This window comes from Triturus cristatus, chromosome 3_2 (assembly GCF_964204655.1).
Source record: "Triturus cristatus chromosome 3_2, aTriCri1.1, whole genome shotgun sequence".
Classification (NCBI taxonomy): Eukaryota; Metazoa; Chordata; class Amphibia; order Caudata; family Salamandridae; genus Triturus; species Triturus cristatus.
The window spans coordinates 898,124,455-898,151,133 of record NC_140584.1 but is presented as its reverse complement, the minus strand read 5'-3'; the positions used below and the strand labels follow the sequence as shown (position 1 = coordinate 898,151,133).

Genomic DNA, 26,679 nt, shown 5'->3' with positions numbered 1-26,679 from the left:
GGGTCCAGGGTGTTCAGGCCCCAGCTGGAGGATTTGGTCAAGTAGTCGGCGGAGAACCGCAAGCTTGTGGCTCCTGTTCACCCTCCTTCTCGGGGGCGGGGGTTCGGCTATTGCTGTGCCTTTGGTTTTTCTTCTACATGGGGTTCTCTGCAGCCTTTTCATGGCAGGGGTCGTGGCCAGGGGGCTCCTGGCGGTGCCAAGTACAGGGCCCCTGCCGGTGATGCTGTCCCCACCCCTTCTCCTGTGCAATGACTGTCTGCCTTTTCCGGTTGGGGGTCGCCTTTGCTTTTTTCTGCATCACTGGTTGACTCTTCCGGATGCCTGGGCAGTGCAGACTGTGTTGGCAGGTTATCCGATCGAGTTCTCCTCTCCTCCCCCTTTAGTCTTCCGGAAGATTCCCCTGACCCGTCACCCTGTGAGGCGGGAGGACTTGCTGGAGGGTGTGCCCCTTCTTTTGGAAAAAGCGGCTATCATGGAGGTTCCTCCTCTGAAGCAGGGCAGGGGTTGTTATTCCATCCTCTTCCTGGTCTCCAAGAAGGATACGGCAGATCTGCGCCCTGTCTTGGAACTGAAGAGGGTCAATCTCTACATTGCCAAGAGTACTTTCAAGATGGTGACTTTGCTGTCTGTCCTGCATCTGGTGCTGCCAGGGTGTTTCCTTGCTTCCCTGGATCTCATGGACGCTTATCTTCACGTCCCTGTCCATCCTGTGGATCAGCAGTATCTCCGCTTTGCTGTGGGCTCCTGGCATTTTCAGTTCCAAGTGCTTCCTTTCGGCCTTTCATCCGCGCCAAGGGTTTTCACGAAACTCTTGGCCCCTCTGGTGGGTATTCTGAACTCCAGGGGTCTTCATGTTTTCACCTACCTGGATGATTGGTTGATTGTCTCTCCTTCTTTCTCTCAGGCTCTGTCAGATGTGGACCAGGTGTGTCATCTTCTGGATTCCTTTGGGTTCCTCATCAATCACCGAAAGTCCTCCCTGCTGCCCTCCCAGACTCTGAAGTTCCTGGGGGCTCTCTTCCGCATGGATCTGGGGATGGTGTTCCTCTCCCAGGAGAGGCAGTTGAATTTGTTCCGTCGCCTTTCATGGGTTCTGTCCCAGTCCCATGTGTCTGCCCGGCTCTGGTTGCGGAGTCAAGGGGAGATGGCTTCCACTCTGCATCTCCTTCCTTGGGTCCGTCTGCATTTGTATCCCCTCCTGCATCATGTCCTGGCCCACTGGGATCCTGCCTTTCAGGATTACGACGCTCCTATTCCCGTCACACCGGGGATTTGGGCTGCTCTCCAATGGTGGTTGTCCCCTAAGGCTCTTTCCCGGGGGGTTCGTCCTTCTTCCCCCTCTGGCTGTGGTAGTGTTGTCCACCGATGCCAATGTCGTGGGTTGGGGTGCGGTCCTGGGTGCTTCCAAGGCTCAGGGTCATTGGTCCCTGTTCGAGTCTCTCCAGTCCTCGAACTGGAAGGAGCTGCGAGCGTTGTGATTGGCTCTGCTGTGGTTTGCTTCTCTCCTTCTGGGCCATGCTGTCTCTGCTCAGACCGACAACCAGGTTGTTCGGGCGTATGTGAATCATCAAGGGGGCATGTGCTGGTCTCTGTTACTCCTTTCCAGGAAAATCGGTCTTTGGGCCGAGCGGAGTCTCTTGTCTCTGATGGCTGTCTATCTTCCGGAGAGGGAGAATGGGCCTGCGAACTCCCTGAGCAGGGTGTTCCCTTCCTCTGTGACCATGTGTCTGTCCCCTGTTCTGTTCGATCAGATTGTCCTCCGGTTCCGCCTTCCCTGGTTGGATCTGTTTGCCTCGGAGGAGTCGGCCCTTCTTCCTCATTTTTGCAGCCTTGTTCCGTCTCGGCTGGCCTGGGCGATTGACGCTTTCTCTGTTGCGTGGTCACAAAGTCTCCTGTTTGCCTTCCCGCTGTGTTCCTTAATCCCCCGGGTCCTCCGGAAGATTCGGTTGGACCGGGCGGAGGTTCTTCTGGTGGTGCCGGTTTGGTCTCGTCTGGCTTGGTTTGCCCTTCTTCTAACTTTGTCTGTGTGCCTCCATTGGCTGTTTTCCCTGTGTCCCTCCCCTCTGAGGGCTCCTCTTCTCTGCCTGTCCTCCCTGTGCCACCTCCGGCTGGGGGTTTTGCACTTATAAGGCTAAGTTTCTCGGGTCAGGTCCAGTTGTCTAGGTGCCCTTCCACCTTGAAGTCCTACGACTGTCATTGGAAGAACTTCTCCTCCTGGTGCCTTGGTAAGGGTCTGTCTTCCTCCTCCTGTGCGGCTGTACGGGTGCTGGACTTCTTGCTGGATGGGTTTGTTCTGGGGCTGGCTGTGTCCACGCTCCGGGCAGAGTGGGCTGCCATTCTGGCTTTTCAGGGTTCTTCTGTGTCTTCTGTCTCCACTTTGGGGGCTCACCTCTTGCGGAATTTTTTGATTCAGTGGCCTGTCTCTCACTCTCCTTTGTTGGCCTTGGATCTTCCCCTGGCTCTTCAGGCCTAGACGGGGCCCCTTTTGAGCCTCTGCTCTCGGTGGACCTTAAGTTCCTTGCTGCTAAGGTTCTTTTTCTCGTGGCCATTACTTCTGGGCGGAGGGTTGGTGAGCTTGGTGCTTTGATGAGTCCCCCCCCCCCTTTTTGCGTTTCTGCTCTGACAAGGTTGTTCTTCATCCTAATCAGTTTTTTTCTGCAAAAAGGTTTTGTCTTCTTTCCACTGTCAGGAGGATATTGTCCTCCCTGTCTTTTTCCGGCCCCCTCTTTCCCGGAGGAAATGGTTCTCCATTCTTTGGATGTGCTGAGGGCTCTCCGCATCTATTTGGACCGGACCAGTGGTTTTAGGACTGTCGATTCTTTGTTTGTCACCTACAGCCTCTCTGGGAAGGGTCTTCGGCCTTCCTTGTCCACCTTGTCTCGTTGGGTTAAGGGTGCTGTTGTGCCGGCTTACGAGTCTGCTCACTGTCCTCTCCCTTCTTCGATCCAGGGTAGGTCCACCCGGGGTGTCTCCTTCTCCTGAGCCTTGTTCAAGGGTGCCTCCTTGCATGACATATGTAATGCTGCCATGTGGGCTTCTCCCCATACTTTTGTTTCTCATTATCGCCTTCAGTTGGGGATGGCAGCCTCGGCTGCTTTTGGCGCTCAAGTTTTGACTTCTGTACATGGTTTGTGATTTATACTGCTTTCTTTTGATTAAATTGACCTGTATGCCGCATTCTCTGGTCTTTTTTTCTTGCAATCACTGTGTGCTTGGGTATGGGCTCACTGTTCAGGAATGGGACGGGAAGACAGGACGAGGAAGTAATGCCCGGTTACTCACTGGTAATATTCATTACTCCGAGTCGTGGTCTTCCCGTCCCATTCCTGTGCCCTTTCCTCCCTCCCTGGAGTTTTGTTTGTGGTAATTGTTTTTTGGTTTCTGGGTTTCTTTGGTATTCTTAGGATGTGATGTTACGCACTTCCCCCTTTATCCTCACCGGATTGGTGGCACCATATTTGGGGAAGTGCTGAAAGCTCTGCTAGGTTTTAGGTTTCTGGGGAGCAAACTAGCTGCTCCCTGTTCAGGAATGGGACTGGAAGACCAGGACTCGGAGTAATGAATATTACCTGTGATAACCGGGCATTGGCAAATGTCTCAACGGAGTGGAGATTCGATTTTGAGAATCTACGATTTTGAGGTTTTACGATTTTGAGGCTTTACGACACACAAGTTGCTTCTTCTTCACAGTTACATCCTCTACAGCTGATAACATTAGTTAACAGCATAGTAACTGCAGAGTAATGGCGTTCCAGTTTACAAACCGGAGAGCCGTTACTCTGCGGTTACTATGCCATCAAATTGAAATTTCTGAGACGTGTACAGAATACATTTTTAGAATCATCCTAGGCTACTATGCTGTAAAAATAATTGCATTATCTGTCTTTTGGATCATCACCAATTAACTGGTCTTTAGAAGCAGTAACTAGTGCTATTCTAGTAATTAGGGGGCATATGTATCAAACGATTTTGTATTCGCAAATGCTGCGAATCGCAAAAAAACAGCATTTGCGAATACAAAATCGCAAAACGCGATGTATGTGACATTTTCGCATCGCATTATTAAGGAATCGCTAATTTTGCGATTCCTTAATTTTGCGTAAGCATTTAAGGAATCGCAAATTGCGATTCCTTAAAAGCTATGTAACACGCACCCAAGTTGTGCGAATTCTCCTTAAGAAATCGCAAATTACCACCAACTTCAAGTTGGTGGTAACTTGCGATTTCTTTGAAAAATGCAATTTTTGGCATTTTTCTTAGGGCATGTATGTGCGCCATATGCGCACACATGTTCATTTCAGAGGTGCATCAGGGTGTCATCATGCGATTAGCAAATTGCAATTTGCAATTTGAGAATTACTTCCCATTCATTCGTATGGGCCTCCTGGCCCATAAGAATGAATGGGAAGGTATTCCTTAATTGCGATTTCGCAATTTGCTAATCGCAATTAAGGAATATTAAGAATTCGCAAAATATGTGCGAAATTTTAAATACATCCCGTTTTGCAATTCTCAAATAGTGATTCTCAAAAAATCGCTATTTGAGAATCGCAAATACGGTTTTTGATACATATGCCCCAATGTTATAAGGTGTAAAGGATGTAACTGCGAATTGGCCCTGAAGAAGCGACTTGTGTGCCATGAAACACGTGCTGGCCTTCTTGATGATTAACTTTTAAAGAGTAAATAAAGAACATTTGAATCAGTAATATAATTTCATTGACTGTAAAACCTCAAAATTCGAGTCTCCTTTTCTGTATTTTCCTGAGGGGCCTGAGGGTGTGGTCCTGCAGTTATATTGAGGATGTGTCCAAGTCTTGAGGAGCCTCTGTTTCTCTCCAGTTGTTTAATGTCTCCAAGGAGCGTTTATCAATGTTTAATGGGTGCTAAGCATGTCTATGGAAGGTACATGTGTGTTAGAGTGCATATCAATCATAAATGATTGATTGGCATGTTTATTAATGGTACATGTGTGCTCGGAGGGTTCATCAATGGTAAGTGGGTAATTGGAGTGTCTATAAACTGTGTATGTGCAAGGAGCATCTATCAATGGTAAGTGGCTGCTAGGTGTGTCTATAAACGGCGCATGTGCAAGGTGCGTCTATCAATGGTAAGTGGGTGATAGGAGTGTCAATAAACGGAGCATGTGCAAGGAGCGTCTATCAATGGTAAGTGGGTGATAGGAGTGTCTATAAAGGTCGCATGCGCAAGGAGCGTCTATCAATGGTAAGTGGGTGTTAGGAGTGTCTATAAACGGCGCATGTGCAAGGAGCGTCTATCAATGGTAAGTGGGTGATAGGAGTGACTATAAATGGTATATGTGCAAGGAGCGTCTATCAATGGTAAGTGGGTGATAGGAGTGTCTATAAATGGTATATGTGCAAGGAGCGTCTATCAATGGTAAGTGGGTGATAGGAGTGTCTATATACGGCGCATGTTCAAGGAACGTCTATCAATGGTTAGTGAGTGATAAGAGTGTCTATAAACGGTGCATGTGCAAGGAGGGTCTATCAATGGTAAGTGGGTGATAGGAGTGTCAATAAACGGAGCATGTGCAAGGAGCGTCTATCAATGGTAAGTGGGTGATAGGAGTGTCTATAAAGGGTGCATGCACAAGGAGCGTCTATCAATGGTAAGTGGGTGTTAGGAGTGTCTATAAACGGCGCATGTGCAAGGAGCGTCTATCAATGGTAAGTGGGTGATAGGAGTGACTATAAATGGTATATGTGCAAGGAGCGTCTATCAATGGTAAGTGGGTGATAGGAGTGTCTATAAATGGTATATGTGCAAGGAGCGTCTATCAATGGTAAGTGGGTGATAGGAGTGTCTATATACGGCGCATGTGCAAGGAACGTCTATCAATGGTTAGTGAGTGATAAGAGTGTCTATAAACGGTGCTTGTGCAAGGAGGGTCTATCAATGGTAAGTGGGTAATAGGAGTGTCTATAAACGGCGCATGTGCAAGGAACGTCTCTCAATGGTAAGTGGGTGATAGGAGTGTCTATAAATGGTGCAAGTGCAAGGAATGTCTATCAGTGGTAAGTGGGTGATAAGTGTCTATAAAAGGCGCCTGTGCAAGGAATGTCTATCAATGGTAAGTGGGCGATAGGAGTGTCTATAAACGGTGCATGTACAAGGAGCGTCTATCAGTGGTAAGTGGGTAATAGAAGTATCTCTAAACAGCGCATGTGCAAGGAGTGTTGATCAATGGTAAGTGAGTGATAGGAGTGTCTATAAACGGCGCATGTGCAAGGAGCGTCGATCAATGGTAAGTGGGTGATAGGAGTGTCTATAAACAGCGCATATGCAAGGAATGTTTATCAATGGAAAATGGGTGATAGGACTGTCTATAAACAGCGCATGTGCAAGGAGCGTCTCTCAATGGTAAGTGGGTGATAGAAGTGTCTATAAATGACGCAAGTGCAAGGAGAGTCCATCAATGGTAAGTGGGTGATAGGAGTGTCTACAAACAGCGCATGTGCAAGGAGCGTCTATCAATGGTAAGTGGCTGCTAGGTGTGTCTATAAACAGCACGTGTGTAAGGAGAGTCCATCAATGGTAAGTGGGTGATAGGAGTGTCTAACATGGGAGTATCTAAGACAAATAAGTGAGCTTGAAGAGAGGATATCAGAGGTACAGGGCGCGGGGGGTGCTGCAGCCATCACTGAAATGACCATGCTGGCGTTCGGAAGGTGATCGAGCAATAAAGATGCCTTGCAATTGTGTCTTTATCTTGTTACATTTGCCGTGCGGTTTAGGCCAGAGGTAACATTTCAGGCTATAACTTCTGACATATTGCTACTTATTCCTTGAACATGGAGAGTGGTCTTTACTTTTCATTGTGTGACTGCAAAGTGAGTAGATTTTGTAAAGTGAACTTGCATGATTACAAGGAGAGTGAAAGGAAAGGCTGTAGAATGTTTTTTTTTACCACTCTAACATTTAAATACAGATACATGTATTGTAGAAATATTTCAAAATATACCAGGAGTTAAGAAAGCACAAATAAGCACTGTATTTGTCATTTGGAAGTGTGGTGAAAGCAAATATTTTGAATCGGATTCAAACAAATCAAGATATTCTGCTTAGTAATGTGCAAATGATAATTTGTCACTGAAACCCTATTTCCACACATTATCGTTGGTGCGCTATATAGTTTTATTAGTAAATCTTCCTTCTGTGAAAATGTAGTGGCCATTTCAATGGAAAATGTGCTGTCTGTAAAAGACAGCATGCTACCGTACAAATACTATGTTAATATATTTCTAACAGTGAGCTCTACAATGCACCACTGGCTCCATACCACACCGGTACTACTTTCCTGCTGGATGGGTGTGGCTCATTTGCTACACTTGTTTTTTATGTGACACTAGTATTTTTCACAATCTCTATGCCTTCGGTGATGTAACAGTGATGGCAGCCCCCACACTCTGAAAATTGTTTCAGCACCACTGACCAATGGTAGTTAAGCGATTACAGTGTCTATCAATCAGTGGTACATGGATGTTAGAAGTGTCTGCAATGGTTGATGGTATAGTCTGGTGTGTATATGTAAGTGCATGCAATGTTTTCAATGGTACTTGATTGCTAAGAGCATCTGCCACTAGGCTGATAATAGTGCCTGGGGTGAATGCCTGGGGTGAAGAGTGCCAATCAATAGAAGATGGATTGTATTACAGTTTATCAATAGTACATAGGGGCTAGGATTGTTTATCAATGATGCATGGGCTCTATGTGAGTCTCAACGGTAGAGGAGTGCTAGGAGTGGCTATTACTGGTACTGGGTGATAGTAATATCTGTAGTGAATATGTGAGCATGAACAGTATCTATCAATGGTAGATGAGTGCTGTTAGCATCTGACAATGGTACATGGGTGATGGTAGTGTCTGATGTGGATATGTGAGTGTCAAGAGTGTATATCAATGCTACATGGGTGCTAGGATTGTTTATCAATGTACATAGGTGCTAGCAGTGTGTATCATCATGACACATGGACGGTAGGAGCGTCGCTAGCAGGGTGCTAGAAGTGCCTTTTTATAGCACCCGGCTGATAAGTGTGCCTGAGGTGCATATGTGGATTGACATGCCATTCTGTGAAATGGAGGCTTGGGAGTACCACCCTTTAAGGGTCCAACACGTTTATTTTTAGACTGTTCGTGTCAGATCCTCCATTAAGGCGGAGGAGCATCGCCCCACCAATCAAATTGCCCCCAGAGATGAAAAATAAAATGTTAATAACATTTATGCATTACCATTTTATTTTTCAAAACACCGTCCCGAGCCGAGCATCAGGACGGGAAAGGGGGGGGGGCATTGCGGGCTTTTTGGTTACTGCTGCTGCCAGTCAGGCAGAAGCAGAAAGCAGTGATGGGGTAGGGCACTTTAAGTTTAAAGTGTGCATGTCGCTTTGGCCGGCCGTCGTGTGATGGGCAGCCAAACATACGCATTTTAAACCTCTCTAACCCAGCTCTGTCTTAGACAGCTGGGTTAGAGAAAGCATAGGGCTCCAGTGTTCTCGGTAGTGCCAAATGAGGCTGCTCCCTCAAATCCTAGTGCTGCTTTCATGCTGCATGAGAGCAGCGCCTGGATTGGTTAGTGCAGTTTCCTGGGTCCTGCTGGAGCCTGCCTGCCTGGAGAAGACTGGAGCGAAGAGGACGTTACGCCAGGAAGTTGAGTGTGGTTATTTTTTTGCTTATTTAATTTTTCTCCCTCCCGCCCCACCACTCTCCATACATGCCAGCTGCCACTGGTTCTTGTCCCCACTGACCTGACCTGGATCTCTAATCAGATCAGCACACATTAACTCATCACAGTAGTTGTTAGTGCACCTCATGTGTAAACAGTAAACACTTACAGTGGTTTTCTTAAATCATGCAGACTGCTTCCCATGCTGATATGTTTTGGATTTAAGAGTGCCTATTAGTAAGCCAGGAAATGTTCTTGCAGCGCATGGTGTAAGCTGGTATCAGTATGTTACATGCGTAGTTAGTTTAGGGAGTCACATTGTAAGCTGTTTTGTCTATTTTATGTATTGTTTCATGCTTTTTCCTAAAGGGCATCACCACTGCCTCCCTTGGCACCTCATTACACCTCACTCATTTAACTCCTCCTTCAGAGTACCATCGCCCGGGCATCTAGGAGAAGGCAGAAGGGTGTCTTCCTGTGGGGCTTCCGTGTTTGGGCTCAGAAATGCCCTAAAACCACAACAACTACATTTTTCCCTACATGTCCTTCTCTTAACTTCTCCTTGCTTGATCCTGGGTGAATGCCATGGACCTCTCTTTTGGTGGTTTAACAGTGCTTCCAGTGGATTGCTCTTCTGTCGCTTATAGGTAGACTCCATATGATACTCATTAGTGGTTTAATAGTGCCTCAATGGGTTGTCCTGTGCTGTTGCCCCAATGAAGACTCTTTGGTGGTTTCATAGTGCTGCCAGTGGGTTGTTCTTTTGTTGTGCCTCTGTTGCTCCTGAGTAGACACCATATCACGCACCTTGCAGGTAAGACACAGCCTTTAATTTCCAGTCCTTTGAGAATGTCAAGAAAAGGTTTGTTGGGGAGTAGGCCCAACCCAGGGGACCACTGCCAACTCTCAAACAAACTTAGGCCTGTGCCTTTTCCTTTAAGACAAATGGGCTGAATTAAAAAAAGCTTTTCATTATTTAAAGATGATCAGATATGGTGATCTGCTGATCCTCGCAGGCCACCACCCCTGTGATTGCCACCAATCGGAGTGGTCACAAATTGCGACCTACCTTATTAATATTCCTGAGGTAGGTTAGATTACGATCTACTCTGTATTGGAATTTTATGAAACAATCTAATAGTACACAGGTCAGTTTGTAAAATTCTGTAGTGGGTGCCAAAATACTGGTTGCACATTACAATCTTTTCTTTGTGACCAGCATTTAGTACGTCTGACCCATTGCGAGAAACAACCTCATGCCAGACATATCTGGTGTCCAAACACTGCCAATGTACAGTATAACACTGAGAAACAAGGAGATAAAACATGCCCAAAATCTCAAATGTTAATACCGGCGAAGGTGAATGTTCATCTCAGGGTTCCTAACACCAAAGTCAATTAATTGTCCAGTAATCAGGCCTCAAAATGGCGATTCCGCAGAAATCAGAAATGGGTCCATACATGACAGCAGCAGAGAATCATCTGGAGAGAGTCAATGAGTTGATGCAATGAAGCATACATCAGGAATAGCTTATAAGATAACAGCAGCACAGACGAAACTTCAAAGGGGCAATGGGATGATTGCAATGGAGTTGAGGTCAGAGATGATCCATGAGGTGACCGTGACAGAGCAGAGATTGAATAGGGTCCCTGAGAAGATGGCAATGGAGCAGACACCTGTAAAGTTGCATTTTTTTACAGTACATCTCAGACATTGGATAGGGTCTATTACAACACAGCAGGTAGGCAATGGTTTAGGAGGGAGGTAAGAGATTGGTAATGTCACTATAGATGAGTGCAACTTGCTCTAGTATCGTTCTATTTTTCTGAACATTATTTTGAATATGCTTTTTCAAATCCCTTCAAAACTGCCTTAACTTTTCTGTGTGTTGATCTAACTCATGGGGGCATATTATCAAGCCAGGCGATAAAATTATCGCCGCTTTAGCACCAGAAAACTGCCGCTAAAACGGCGATAATGGCTTGATAATATGCTCTATGGAATTCCAATTGAAGCCCATGTTAGACGTCCTTCACATTTAACATGGGCTTCAATTGGAATTCCATAGAGCATATTATCAAACTCATTATCGCCGTTTTAACAGCAGGTTTCTGCCGCTAAAGCGGCGATAATTTTATCGCCTGGCTTGATAATATGCCCCATGGTTTGATATAATGGCATTTTAAAACTTTTAATATTGACGTATTGCCAACAATCCTCCTCAAACCATTGAGAACTAAATGTATGAACTGTTACACATTTCTTTTTGCACTGCTGTAAATGGCTTTAGGGGACGGCAGAGGCGCAACAAGAGCCACATTTCGGGATAGGGCACTACAAAATATCGGGGGGGGGGGGCTAATTCTTCCAGCGATAGTCAGAGTGGAGATGCAAGGGAACTAAGAAGGGGTGAAAAAACAACAAAGCCCCGTTAGCAAGTAAATGGTCTTTTAAAGACCTGTGAAGTACTCGGGTGCGGCTGTGTGTGTGTGCCCGGGAAGCTGTCTCAGCCCGAGCTGCCACACACGATGGGGGTGCTGAAGCCCTTTCAGCCCAATGGACGTTGCGCGCCTGGGGGACGGTATGTTCACTATTACCAGAAAACCATAGGAACTGATAAAATAAGAACACATATAACTTTTGCTAAATCGATGGGGAAAGTGGTACCCATGCAGCTTTTGTCATTTGTTTAGTTAAATAGTCTCATAAATACAGCAGGGGCAGATAATAGAAATTCTTCGGGGACTTACCATGTCATAATATCACTTTTTGATGACTTGAGGTTGGAAGAGAATGAGGTGTGGGATTTGTCTTGAGCCTCCTGAAGGTCTTCAGTGCTGTTGATCATATCAATTTACATCCATCTGCAGTACTTCAGAAAGAGTTATTTGTGATAACATCTTTTCTCTCGTGTTCCAGAGCATTAAAAAACAATTATACAACCAAGTCTCTCCAACTGTAACTAGAAGGTTAGAAGAAAAAATCCATAAATATAACCCCTATGCCCCAGCCTCACATGACAGCAATATATTGGATCAGCAGCCACAGGTGAAGACAGGCATCCTTAGGTGACAGCATTGGGGCACCTTCACTACCCTATCAGAACCACAATTGAATCTTCTGGCATCACAATCCCAAAGTGAGTTAAATATTACATTCACTTATTCAAAATGCAAGATATTTTAGCTTTTGGTTTGATGCAAGATATTTTGAGGCATTATTTTAACTCACAATTTTATCCACATGTAATTATCAATGGTCACCCTTAACCCCTCAAGATTCTGCGTTTCCATTTTCCAGTTCAACAACTAATCTGTACAGGGACGTTTTATGGCATGGCCAAAGTGGGCTGTGGCGTAGGACCCCATCCTTTCAGGGGTCCCCTGATAGAGCCCGCTCTGTTCTGCAGAGTCTTTCCCTGATGACCTTTAATGATTCTGAAATGGATTATTTTAAATACCGTTTTCCTTTAACTTTTTTTTTATGTGAGTGATGTGTGCGACTCTATTACAGACATTTCGCAGAGAAAAGTTCCTTTTAGATCAAAGCAGGACCACCTCATACATGAGAAATGGGAGAGTGTCACAGAGATTATTTACAGTAATATTAGTGAACTACTGCTTTGTTACTGTATTGAAAACACACATCACTATCCCAAAATATTAGGTGTAAACACATTTAGTATTTGGAATGTGTCTGTGCACTTTGGGATTCCTTTAGTTATTTTTATTGACATACCCTCCCTCCACTTCTACTCAGACTCCTTTAGCACACGCCCCACGACTCCACTCAACTCACACTGTAAAAAGAAAAGACCTCTGCCAAAGAGCCCCCCTGTGGGGCCCGTTGGGCATTGCAGCGCCGGGGTGTGTGGGGCCCTTGCTCCTAAAAGGAGACCCCCTTCTGTACAAACCTAGAGCCTTTCCCCCCTTAGGAACTGCATACTTCTTGTTTTACCAGTTTTACCCAGGGGCACGTATGCAGCACCTACCTCAAGCCCCGGTCCCTCTAGTTTCTTTGTCTTGATTTAGTACGGTTGCTCAACCGTGAGAAGTTAATTAAGGGCAGCTGTTTGACTCTGCTGAGACCAGTAGGACGTCTGCCTGCCATCTCTCTACCCATGCCCCCACCCTATTTCCCAGCAATTTCTACTACTTGCGAGTTGACCACAGAGCCACTATACCCTCAGCCCTCTTGCACCATGGAAGGACACCAAGGCCTTTCATTTGATGAGGACATGGTCTCAGAGATTCTAAAAGCTCAGCCGCTTTTAGGGGCGGATGACACTCCCTCTCTAGGCAGTCATCATGAGGCCTGGACCTCACTACTGTCCATAAAAAGACTACTTGTGAAGATTACCCTACATGGGATACTGATGACAGAATATCTACGGGCCAACATTGCGCCCAATGGCCTAATTGTGACTAACATGCCACAAATTTAACTGGAAGATCCTATCTGCAAAAAAGAATGGTCCCTGATAACATGGAAATGCACCAGGGACTGGCACGTCCTAATAATCAACACTGCTAAACGTTTGGTGGATGACCTCACCATCAAAATCAACATAGCAGAAAATGCACTTAAGACAGGGATCCTAATCTCTGTCAACAAAACAAAGTTAATGGAGGTTAACAATGAGATCAACGAAAGCAGAGAATATCTACTGAAACAGAAAATCAACAAACTCCCTAAACACATCAAGAAATTCGAGAAGGTGAAAGTCAACCCCTACCTAAGAGAGGACTACTTGGGTGGGGACAATTCTTCGTCGGATGAAAATAATACATCTCATAATACAGTACTCCTCATCAAGTAGAAACTCCAGTGCAAGTAGCCGCGGGAGTGACAAGACCTGGCGTAGACAACAACCTCCTCCCCTAATAGGCTATGGCATGCTTCCATACCAAGGCCCCCCAATTGGCTGGCACCCTTACCAGATGTATCCACAAGGACCACCTCATACATTTCCCCAGCCCTATTACCCTCCTTTTTTAGGCAGAGGCTGGGGCAGAGGGAAAGGAAAAAGAGGCACTCAACAGAAACGCGTACAATGGCAAGAAACACCGGTGTAAACTTCCCGGCAGACAAGGAGCCAAACATCCAAGATAAACTGATTGTCAACCAGCCTGAAAGACCCTTGTCAAGAGTAGAAATGGATGTCCTACAAAAGGCTTGGGATTTGTCCCAACCCCTAAAGACAACAAATTCTGCACCGCACATGAGCTCTAACAATTCTTTTGGAAAATCCGCCTATACGCTTATTTCCAAGATAAACCATGTATTGAGAATCTGGACTCAGACCAACACAATCTTTCCACCTTTACCCATTCAGCAGTAATGGTTCCCCATGAGGTCCTAACCTTTGAGCAGGCAGTTCTAAGGGACGTGGAGAGGTGCCCAAAAAATCCACCTTCCACAACATATCCAAACTCGAAACAACCGCAATGCAGACCCTTGGCAATGACACCATGATAACAATTAAACCCGCAGACAAAGGAGGTGCAATAGTGATCATGAACACAAAAGACTATATCTTGGAATTTCAAAGACAATCGGCCAACCATATCTACTATACCCCCATCATGGAAGACCCCACTAAATGACGTAGTGTGCAGATAACCTCACTGGTTTTGTCGGCAGAGTCACAGGGCTGAATAAGCAAGAAGGAATCTGAATTCCTTATTAACAGCCACCCCAGAATACCATATTTTTACACCTGCCCCAAAATCGACAAGGTACCCTAACCCCACCAGGCAGATCCGTTGTGTTAGGAATAGGGTCTCTCCTGGAGCCACTGTTGAAATTTTGCGACCAATTCCTACAGCCTCAGGTGACCAAGACCCCGTCCTTTCTAAAAGACACCACAGATGTACTGAATCTACTGGAAGCCATAGATGAGGAATGGACTTTCTCGACCCCAGTGAGTTTCATCATTGAGTGCGCCAATCTTGCTCTAAAGGAAAATTTGTTTCAATTTCAGGACCAGCTATATCACCAAACACAGGGTACTTCAATGGGCAGGATCTCTGCCCCTAGTCTGGCCTGCCTGTACATGACTTACTTTAAAAAACGCCACGTCTTTATGGACAATAACCCCATCCTTCCCAACATCTTATTCTGGTGTCGTTTCATTCTCGTCCTATGGCAAGGCACCCTAGAGACAAGCCAAAATTTCTGCAATTGGATTAATACTCTAAATCCATATCTGAGATTCACGATGAACATCTCAGCCATGAAGTTACAGTTCTTAGACCTGCTGATTTCCCTTAGAGAGGTCACCTATATACTAGAACATACAAGAAACCTACCAATAGCAACAACTTACTGAGGTATGATAGTCAACACCCTAAACACCTACGACTAACCTGCCAATTGAACAATTGTTGCAACTAAGTCGCAACTGAAGCGCCACAGATGACTACAAACACCCAGCAGAGAATCCTAACTACTGACCTGGTAGCACGACAATACCCTCCACACGTGGTACAAAGAGCAAAAAACAACAATAGAGAAGGACAACTGGAAACTCAGAGGCGCCATGTAAACGCTGTCCTAACCTGTGTCACATCTTTCATACCACAGTCAAACCAAATACAGAAGATCATTCAGGGACATTGGCCGATACTACACACAGGGTCTCTGTAACAAGCCATATCGCACTTTGCATTCAAATGTACCAACAACATTCAATAGACCTGCACCCCAACCATCTCTTTGGGACCTCCCACCAGTGATAGGTCACTTGCCCTGTGGCTCTTGTAGTGTATGCCCATTGACACGACCCTCCAAAGAAATTCAGCTTGGCCCCAATTGCACCTTGACCCAAAAGTCTCACACAAATTATAACACCAAAAACTGCATTCATATGATCTCCTGCCTGTGTCAAAAATGTTACAAAGGAATGATGACTAGGGCTGTGAAAACTAGGATCATAGAACACTGTTGCAACGTAAAGTGTAGTAGAGCAACAACAAAGATGAGTATCCACTACATAGAATCAGGCTATACCCCGGGTGACCTGCATTGGACAGTCCTAGAGGCCCATACACACCTGCACAAGGATGTCCTCTTCTGTAAAGTACAACAATGGTTTTTCCATCTGTCCACACACCACAATGGGCTAAACGATGATATACCATGGGGTGAGGTATCTCTTTAATAGTTTGGCAAGAGCCAGACTCACTAGACCAGTCCATCTCACCACCAATGTTTACTCCCATGCAGTGCATGCCTTCCTGATATTTGGCTTAGGTTTAGAGCTGTCTACTAGAGGGAGGATTCCTGTCCTCACCTGGAATACTGAGTACCGTGACCAGTCTCACCAGACCCCTACCCAGGTTTTTATCCTGAAGGAGCCGGTACTACTCCGATATACCCTGCTGAACCCTTCCTAGTGACTTCTGACCTATAAAAAGCCTATATATGTTATAACCCTGATATACTATTGCCGCGCCCAGCACACACCTAGTTCAACTACCATCACCAGCCTAAGATAGCTCCATCTCTTGAAACCATTTTGGTTTTCCCCTTGTCCTGAGGTTCCTAGCTCCTCCACCATGGTTGATGCCACAATAGTCAGGGTAATACCCTCTGTTGTAATTAGCTACTCCTCTTTTGTAACTAACCACTACTCACTAGTTCACTGTTAATAAGTATAGAACCACGGCACCTCGCTATACACAATATGGCGCCCAAACAGTGACTCCCCCGCACAGCGTTTTTGTTTTAGTCCCCGACTGTCTACATTCAGGAAACCCGATAAGAACTCCCATCCGCCCTGGGACTACTCACTTCACGTATCGGCAGGACGAGGGGTAGGTCGGTGAGCACATGAACTTTACATGTACATTAAGTATTGCAATATAGAACTATTAAAACTATTTGCATATGCAATTATACTGCAAAAGTAACTATGTAACAATTCAACAACAAACATACTGTAATCATACCCTACTGTAGTGTACTATAGGCATGCATCATACTATGAAACTAAGTTTACGTAGATGCAAGAAACTTAATTTGGGAAAGTAATATCCCAAACCTTTAAAAACAATAATTATTTTTGCAATTTTACCCTCACTGATGAGGTTTATGAAAAAATCGATATTTTCAAGTCGTCGTGGAATTTCCACAGTTGTAAAATTAGGGCTGAGGAGGGGACTCTGGGCCATAATGGGTGGTGGCAAAGGTATGTGAATTCCTACAGACTTGTGAATTTGGGGATAGTCTGATACCCCTTAAAGGTAGTGTCCTGGCCTGGGATCACTCAAATATATGCCTGCCAAGGGAAGAAAGAGTAAATGTGTTTTCAGTATGGGCTTTGGAAGGAAACATCGCTATCTTGAATGGGAATGCGAGGCCATCTTTTCTTGATAATGTATGCAGAATTTTCCAATTAGTGACAATTCTCGGTTATGTTAGAAGTTTCTAGTTGGCAGTGGTTTAAACCCTGTCCCAGTAGGGACCCTTGCTCTAGTCAGTGTAAGGGAGTGACACAGCTAAGATAACACCAGCTCACCCCATTGGTACCTCGGCACGAATGGTCAGGCTTATCTAAGAGGCAATGTGTAAAGCAATGTGTAATACAGTGAAAACACTACAAATGGACTCCACACCAGTTTAAATAAATAGCCAATATTTATCTGAGTAAAACAAGACCAAAATGACAAAAATCTAACACACACAAGTCAAGATATCACTTTTAAAAGGTTAAATATAGTGTAGTCTATAGAAATCAATGGATGTGCTCTTTTTAGCACAAAGTACCTTAGATGCATCAAAAATCAAAGATGAGACAGTTGCAGGGGAGATGAGGCACTGGAAAAGCAAACTAAAGCATTGGTTCCTTACTCTACAGGAGAGGTGATGCGTCGGTTCATTACTGCTAGGCAGGGAAGGTGATGAGTCGGTTCCTTACTGGAAGGGTAGGTGATGCATTGAATTTTGTGCATGCGGCCTCATTTCTTACTGAGGCCCGGCTTCGATGAAGAGTCTGCATTGAGGGATGATGCATTGAAATTCCAGCCATGCTGCGGCAAGGAAGGTGCTGCGGCGAAATCACAGCTATGAAGCAGGCGCTGCGTTTATTCTCCAGTGGTGAAGCAGGTGTAGCGTCGAATTTGGAGCATGTGCCACAGACATCAGTGACACAGTGCTCGGGACTCACACTGCGGTGATTTTTCAGCCACAAAGTAGGTGCTGCGTTGATGCTTAAGCCGCACTACAGATGCCTAATCAACAAAACGGGCGCTGAGAATCAATGTGTGGATTTTCTCACCAGATTACACTTCCAAGGGCCAAGGAATTGGATTTGGAACCACTTGGTAACTCAGGGCTCTGAGCCGAAGAGCCCAAAAACAGCAACAGGCAGAGTAGTAGTCCCCCCTACAGCATCTAGCTCTTCTTCCTGGCAGAATATCCTTAGTCCGGAGGTGCTCTGATATTGGGGTGTCAGAGGTCCAACACTTATACCCGTTTCTGCCTTTGAAGTAGGCAAACTTCATAGGAAAGTCGTTGTAGTGCACAAGACCCTGCCATTCCCTGACCTGGCTCCAGACGCATTACAGGTGGGTGGAGACAGCTTTGTGTGAGGACAGGCACAGCCTTTTTAGGTGTCATTGGCAGCGCTTCCTACCACTCTAGCTCAGGAAAATCCATCAGCCTCATGATGGGACATCGTCCAGAGGTGCTTTTGCCCATCATGCTGATGGAACCGGGCAAATCCAAGAGGGGCATCTAGGTGAGCCCATCGACTGTGTTCTCAAACAGCAGCTTGGTTGTTTAATTATTCATATTCCTTCTTCGTAATTTTGGGTAATTGGAGAACAGTCTAACCAACCCTGTCTCCTTGAATGCTCTTTGAAGTCCCTCGGTCTATTTCATCATTTCTGGCCCCATGAATTGTCATAAATCTGTGAGGCTTTTTAATCCTTCTGACGGAACGGTCCAATTTGTGACCGTACGGAGTCTTGTTTCTCCATGTGATTTTGCATTTGTACTAGTTTCTGGACTAATCATTTAGGGGTGACTTCCCCCTCGTGAAGTGAAGTTCAATACTTTACTGTGTATTCAGTTTCCACTGTCTCTGTTGGAGATTCTTTCGTCAGATATTTTTTTGAAAAATGCTTTTACGCTCCTAAGTTTATTGTCATGTCCTGATGATGACCTTCTAAGTGCATTTTTGGTCGAAACGCCGTCGACACTCTAATGTGGCCGTAAATGAAGAGGACTTTTTTTTTGCTGGGTGCTGTTTCTGCCCCTCAGCCACTTTGTCTGATTACACATTGTATTAATTGCACTTTCTGTATTGTCTGTGTAAACCCATGAGCGCCATTATTGTCTTACAATTGTTTTTGATTGTCTAACTATGGTACTAATAAAAATAAAATCTAAATTTTTTATCTCACTGAAACAGTCTGTACATGGGTATCCTGTGCCCAAATAATATTGGGCTTTTTCTTCTCTCCTCTCATTTTCTCTTATAAGTTTCCTTTTTGGGTGGTTTAATTTTTTTAATGTTATACTCGAACCCATGTTTGGATTCCAGTGTTACTTTGCCCCTGGTTCAGGTCTTAGGGCTGCCCCTGTTGTATGTAACTAATCAGGATATGCAAGGCACACCTCAGCTCCCCTTGTGCGTCTGTCTAGAGTGAATGCACAAGAGCCCAACTGTCAGCCAGCCCAGACGTGGATTCTGTAGATAGGCAGAGGCACAGAATGGTTAAGGGGAAAAAAGCCCACTTTCTAAAAATGGCATTTTCAAACATGCAATTTAAAAACCAACTTCACCAAAAGATGTATTTTTAAATTGTGAGTTTAGAGACTACAAACGTTAAATCTCTATCTGCTCCCAATCGGAAATTAGACATAAACAATATTCCAAGGCAATCCCCATGTTACCCTAGGGGAGATATAGTCCTTGCAAAAGTGAAAAATGAAAGGAGCAATATTTCACTATTAGGACATGTAAAACACATCAGTACATATCCTACCTTGAAAATACACCGCACCCTGCCCATGGGGCTGCATAGGCCTACTTTGGGGGGTGACTTACATGTAGTGAAAGAGAAGGTTTGGGCCTGGCAAGTGGGTGCACTGTGTTAGGAGGTCTGAGATATGTTTGCAGGGCTACTCATGTGGTAGGCACAATCAGTGCTGCAGGGCCACTAGTAACATTTAATTTACAGATCCTGGGTGAGCCTGGTGCACTTTACTAGGGGCTTACTAGTAAATCAAATAGGCCAGTCATAGATAAACAAATTACCAATACAATTTAGATAGAGAGCATATGCACTTGTGCCCAGAGTCCTAAAACCAACACAAACAGGTCGGAAAAAATAAGAGGAAGGAGGCAAAAAGTTTGGGGATAACCCTGGAAAAAGGACCAGGTCCAACATAGTTGTATACATTTAAGGCACGTGAGTACTCCTGAAATTCCATAAGTGTCTCGCTTTTGAAGGATTACTCCAGCGATCCACTTCAAATGCATGAAAAATGTTTTGATATGTTCCACATTTAGGACTAGTCCTAGGAGTAATCCCATGTGGACAAATTATGATTTTTCCTGTCTCTTGTCATTCTAGTTGATGCTCTGTTACTATGTAACTGTGTTTTGTTCACCGTATCAGCTGTGGCAGTGCCTGGCAAACAGCCAATCTTTTCATGAAAAAAAGCTACATCCACCTCAGTGGCACGTGGTTGCCTCATGGAGGTGAATTCTGGAGGGAGTTTCCCACAATCCACTATTCCTCCCCTCAGAGATGCAATGTATCGCCTCTGCACGCACCACCTGATCCCATCAGCGGGTTATTCCCCGTGCCGCGTGTTTTTGAATACTGAGCAATATCTTCCTCGACTACATTTCAATTAAGCAACTCTCAGGCATGTGACCAGTAAGCAGAACCATTTTATCTGCCTGCCAAGGCACTGGAACACGGCAGAGGCCTTTAATGGGTTTTGTGTTGGTTACATAATGCCGCCATGCATGTAATACATTTGTGATGATCAGCATAGCCTGCATGCTAATCACCCTGGGGAGCGCGCGACCAAGTGACAGGGAACCGATGATACAGCGGATCTGCGCGGTAGAGGTGGGGGCCCTGGGCGGAAGGAGGGGAGGGCTGACAGAAGAGGGGACACAAGAGAGTTGCCTCTGACTGAAGAGCAGACCAAACGCTAAGTTGTCTTGAAAACCGTGGCCCAGACACAGAAGCCAAAAAATTGCATTTTATTGGGAAGTCTTAAAGATGATCTTCACCAAATATACACTAAAGTCCAAAAGCTGACGTCAGCAACAAAGTAGTGAACAAAATGTCGAAGTCCTTGGGGGATTCAAGTAAAGATAAGAAAAGCTAAAGAAGGTGCTATCAGTTCCGGATGTGAGATCCAAATAACATCATCTAATATATAATTGGCGCACTAACGTGACCACGTACAGTTAGAAAGGAAAAAGGGACTAGTGCTGAAACAATGCAACGCGCAGGTGCACGCTGCACTAAAACCAATAATACTGACATAATTAAAATGATGCCCTCTGGCACCGCCACAATGGCCCAGATCGAAGACTCATCAACGTCTCCCCACACCCTCAAGCAGACAGACACACATGGCAAGAGCCAAACAAACATTATGCCAGCTGAGCCTGGCTTCATTTACATGACCAATCAGTCAAGACCATTCATCCATCTTACACAGCACACACATTAACAATCAAAGCGTATCCAGAAAAATGTTTAGAAAAATGGATGCAAGCGCCTTAGGACCTCCACCCCAACTTCCTGGCACATTATACAGGAGCCACAACAGCCAACGTCACCTGCACATACAGGCAGGACTCAGGCGAAGCAAGAATTGTCACCCATTTGACAAACTTGCAACACAATCGTGGTGCACATCACAATGGCTGAAGCGGGGGACACTCAATAACAGCTCCCAAAATATGAAACGATCCTATAAATATGAACCCTCGGTGCCATAAACAATTCTGTGTATTAAGAACCAGCTTTAAAGTTGCCCCCTGGCAGCCAGTGGGGCTGATGCAGGCAGCTGATGTGTGATGGTTGAGCTGAGACTAGCGGAGCTCTTAAGAGCAGATCCCAGCAAGCCAGGTTAGTGAATGTTAGGGCAGTCCACCCGCGACAACACCCAAGCAGAAGCCACCAGGGGTGAAGACTCATGGACCAATAAGGGCCCACTCTCCCCAAAGTGTTCACGGCGGAGACACAAGAAGAGGTTGGGAGTTAATGTGATCCGTAAAGGAGCTCAACTATTTTGTGACCACTACAGCCATGGAATGATTACCAAAGGGTATTCTGCCAGTCTGTGCCAGCTTCCTCGTTACCTATGGGCTCCGCCATTAGGAGGAGTAAGTGGTGGCGCCATGGATGCAGCCTTCTCTCCTATGTCTGTTTCACAATGCGCTACGTTTCAAAGCACTTTGAGGGATGGGCCACACTCAGGGGCACAGCTGGAGCCAAATTTAGAGGGGGGGGGGGATAAGAAAAATTTGCGGGGGGGGGGGCTGACTCTTCCAGCAATAGTTAGAGTGGAGATGCAGGGGCTCTAGAAGGGGTGAAAAAACAACAAAGCCTCATTTACAAGCAAATGGTCTTTTAAAGACCTGTGAAGTACTCGGGTGTGGCTGTGTGTGTGCCCGGGAAGCTGACACGCACGACGGGGTGGGGGGCTGAAGTCCTTTGATCCCAATGGGCATTGCGCGCCTGGTCACACTACCTGTGCCCCATGCAATTGACTGCTGAGGCAGAACCTCGGGGCTTTAAGTGGGCCGGGTCCTGCAGTTGGTCAACACCGGAAGTGTGGCGTTAGCTTGTTGATAGGGCCTCACAAACTTAGCCATGATATCCATCTTCCATAGGATATCATGGCTAAGTCAGTCCTGAAGCAGGGGTAAGGAAAGTAGTGATAACAGGGGTTATCGCTACTTTTTTTGCCGCTATGCTTCATAGCGTGGGGCTTGATGATATGAGAAATGTCGCTTAGCGACATTTCTCCTGTCATGTCAGGTCAGGAACACCCACTTTGCATCTCATTAGAGATGCAAAGCTGGGCGTTAGGAATTTGTGCGCTAATGCAAGGTTTCACGCGTTAGCGTGACCTTGCAAATTAGGCGATAAAATTATCGCCGCTTTTCGGCCGAAAACAGCTGCAAAAGTGGCGATAATTTGCTATCGCCACATTGTAGATATGCCCCTTCATACTTTGCCACACCAGAGACCCACACTGTTTCTTCTGAGCACAACAAGAAAGTAGCGTGCCACCCTTCAGCAAATAAACTTCTGCACTAATCATGTGTATGAAGCACAGTTTAAATACAGCTATGTAAGTATGTTATTCCGTGGTTGATCCCACTCTAACACACAAGATCAGAACATGTTAGCACCCACTGGATTTTTATATATTTAAGGTAAACTAGTACAACATACTGATTGTCTGTTATTTTTTAGACACAACCAATATGTAGGTACTCAATTGGCATCGACAGATACGTATTTCTGGCTTAATGTTTTTGATGTTTGCTGATAATAATTCTACGTTGATCGCCCACCTACCATCTGTTTCCCAGAGAGACAAATCTCAGAGTGAAACTCTTGGGAATGTCCAGACTTAGCTTTGGGCAGGAAGGGTGGGAGGGAAATGGGAGAGAGCCAGCCAGGATTCATCATGGTGCATTCTAAGTGTGAGAGGCGAGCATTGAACATTAGATGACAGAAAGGTAGCTGACGAGAAGAATATGTGTATTGGACGTCCCGTTCACGACAATTACCTGTGGAGGTGAAATCACTGGCACACATATGCTCACCAGTGCGTGGGTCAATATCCAATCTTGATATGCATTAGTGGCGGCTGCCACAAACAAAATGTGGTGAGGCGGGTGGGATAGCAGGGAGGGTTTAATTATATTTTTTTTAAAGAAAGGAAAACTTACCTGAAGCTGCTGGCCGCCTCCCACATCGCGCCTCTGTTTTCTTCCTGGTCCCAGAAGACACTGGGACAGCATCACAGACTCCCTGTGCAATCCCCGCGCTGCTCTCATGCTATGAGAGCAGCGCGGGGATTGGCCTGAGCGGGCTGGTTTGACACTCCGCTCAGGCACAGGAGTCTGTGCTGTTTCTCCAACCCGGCTGTTCAATGCACCTGGGTTGGAGAAACCTAATTGGGAATGTGTATTTGGGTGGCATAAGACAGCCGGACAACACACACATGCGCACTTAGAAGTTCACAGTCAGTCCTACACCCACCTCCCATGGCCCCGGCCCTGCCCCTCCCTACACACGCTGGCTCAGCCAGCAACTGAAAAATAAAACGATGATAGTCTATCGTTTTATTTTTCAGGTGCTGGCTCTGAGCCAGTGCGGCGATGCTCCTCTATCATTGCAGAGGAGCCGCCCCTGATATGCAGTCTACATAAGGGCGCAGGCATGGTGCAGACTGACCCGGCACAATATTGGAAGATGTTGTGATAGCAGTACTTAATTTGTAAAAAAAACAAAAAAGAAGTGCCAGGACCCTCATCAGGAGGCCACCTCAGCTTGCACTACCCATTGCCCTTGCCAGCACTGCCAATGACAGCACCAATACAACTGCTAACCATCAAACATCTACAAGTGTGGTAATTCAGACTGTTCCAGAACCACAAAGGCATAAAAATAGCTTAGGAGGCAGGTATTAGTCATTTTTAACCTCTTCTGTGCCCATGACGAGATAGTCTCATCATGGAGCACGGTCGCGCTGTGCCCATGACAAGACTATCTCGTCATGAAACCCGCCCACTAATGTAACGCCCGGCACAGGAGGGGGAAAGGGCGTGGTACAGAAGGGGTTAATGAATATTGAATTAGTAAACAATGGTTGTTGTGCTCACTCTAAATCAGACAAACAGCGCCACCATGTGGCAGACTGTCATTAGTGCAGGTGTTGACAATTAAGTGCCAGTGTCAGCACAGGAAACCACAGGCTCAAATTAAGCAGTGTCTGATATAGGCTGTCACCTCAGCATCTGTGGGAGGGCTGACCATAGGCATGCTATTCCGTGCCATGTGACCCACACTGCCCGGCACCTCACTGCCTGCCAGATAACCTTCCCACTTCCCTTTACCTCAGCCACAGGGAGGCCTTCTGCTAGGAAGAGGTGGGTGCTCCCACCTCAAAGACAACCACCAAGAAGAGAAAACTTACAACTTTAGGGTGCAGTCTGCTTTGTCATGCATTTAGTGATGATTTCACCCCCATACCTTTAGGAAGTGCAATCATTTTAAGATTGCTTGGGGAGCCAGGGTCAGTGGTAAGGACTGACAGAAGGAAGAGTTTGTTGAAAGAATGAGGTTTTAAATGTAAAGATCTCCAACAGGATTGGTGTAAATATCCACAGTAGTGTTAACAGCAAGTGCAGAACTGACATGATGTAGCCTCCATAGTGAGGAACTAATGGATGCTCAAGGAAGGTTTGTTGCCTCACACCCTATTCCTATGTCAATTTCCCTGTTTCTTTTCTTATGGCAAACCTCGAATCGGGCTATCAGCCAGGTGTGTCGGAGCCTGAAGCAAACACGTTTAGGGCGCTCTGGTTTGTTAGTCAAGGGTCTCTCATAATTAGAGGGCAAAAAAAGTGTTCGCTGGGGGTGAAAGAAACACAGTATTGGCCACCACCTAGTGGTGTGGCCACGCTACCTGCATTGTGAAGGAGTAGGCCAGGCCTGTTTTTTTTTATATCAATGCGTTTTATGCATGAAGAGTTTTTATTGAGTTTTATAGTATACATGGCTGCGCTTCCCTTGCGACCCGGTGCCTGGTTACCTGAGCAGACTGTGATGGTGACTGTGCTCTCTCTCTCTGTGCTCTTGCAGACCAGTGCTGTCCTGTGCTCCGGAGGGTGCCTGCTTTTGGCCATCAGCTCCCTGCTGGCAATCATCACCATCTTCCTGCCCAGCGGGCTCTGCGAGAGAAGGACTTGCACCCTGGCAGGATACATGCAGACAGCAGCAGGTAGGACAACTTTTGGTTTGTAAGGAAAAAAATCGACGCTCTCCAAATCACTGATCTGTATCTCAGCCTCTACCGCTTTCAATGCAGCCTCAACCTCTACTCCCTCACTCACCCCAGGCCTCATTTTACTACTATGATCTCCCAAACAACCATTTCTGGGGTCTTCCCTCCTCTACCCCTCTTTTACTCACCCCAAGCCTAATTTTATTGCTATGGTCTCCTGGGTGGCCGTTTTTGGATTCTTCCCTTCGCTATCACTCATTAGACTCATCCCAGACCACATTTTACTACTATGATCTCCCAAATAACCCTTTCTAAGCTCTTCCCTCCTTTATCCTCTTCAAACCAACTAGCAGACTCACATGCCCACCACTCCAATTAACAACTTATATGGTGAACAACCTTTACAACGCAACTATTACAACGCACTACACTAACAACAACATTTTTACAACGCAACATCCACTACAACGCATTGCATTACATCGCATGACACTACAACGCATGTTTAAAAACTACCTTTACAACGCATTCCATTACATCACATACTACCTTTACAACGCATACCATTACAACGCAATCCAACACTTACCCTACTGTTGCACCCCCTGGAGTTAGAATAGTAATTTTTACCCCTATACTATCCAATACTTACCTTAAATGCAATTTAATACTATGCGTTGTAATGGTATGCGTTGTAAAGGTAGTATGCGATGTAATGGAATGCGTTGTAAAGGTAGTTTTTAAAAATGCGTTGTAGTGTCATGCTATGTATTGGAATGCGTTGTAGTGGATGTTGCGGTGTAAAAAATGCGTTGTAAGTGCATGTGTTGTAAAAGTGTGCGTTGTAACGACATACATCCACTTATATTTTCCTCCATTAACCCTCCACTAATCCACCTCGGGTCCCGGAGTAGCGTGCTACTCGCCGAAAAGTGCTTCAATGTCTCGTCAGGGGTAGTAAGCATTATATAAATAATAATTACAA

General features: G+C 45.7%; 1 protein-coding gene across 1 annotated transcript in view; it reads left to right on the top strand.

The window, feature by feature from the left end:
- LOC146858414 (LHFPL tetraspan subfamily member 7 protein-like) overlaps positions 1-26,679 on the top strand; it is an 853,086-nt gene that overhangs the window by 314,808 nt on the left and 511,599 nt on the right. Inside the window, exon 2 of the mRNA XM_085646917.1 lies at positions 25,553-25,691. Within this exon, the coding sequence (XP_085503043.1) occupies positions 25,553-25,691 (139 nt within the window). The remainder of the gene's footprint in view (positions 1-25,552; positions 25,692-26,679) is intronic.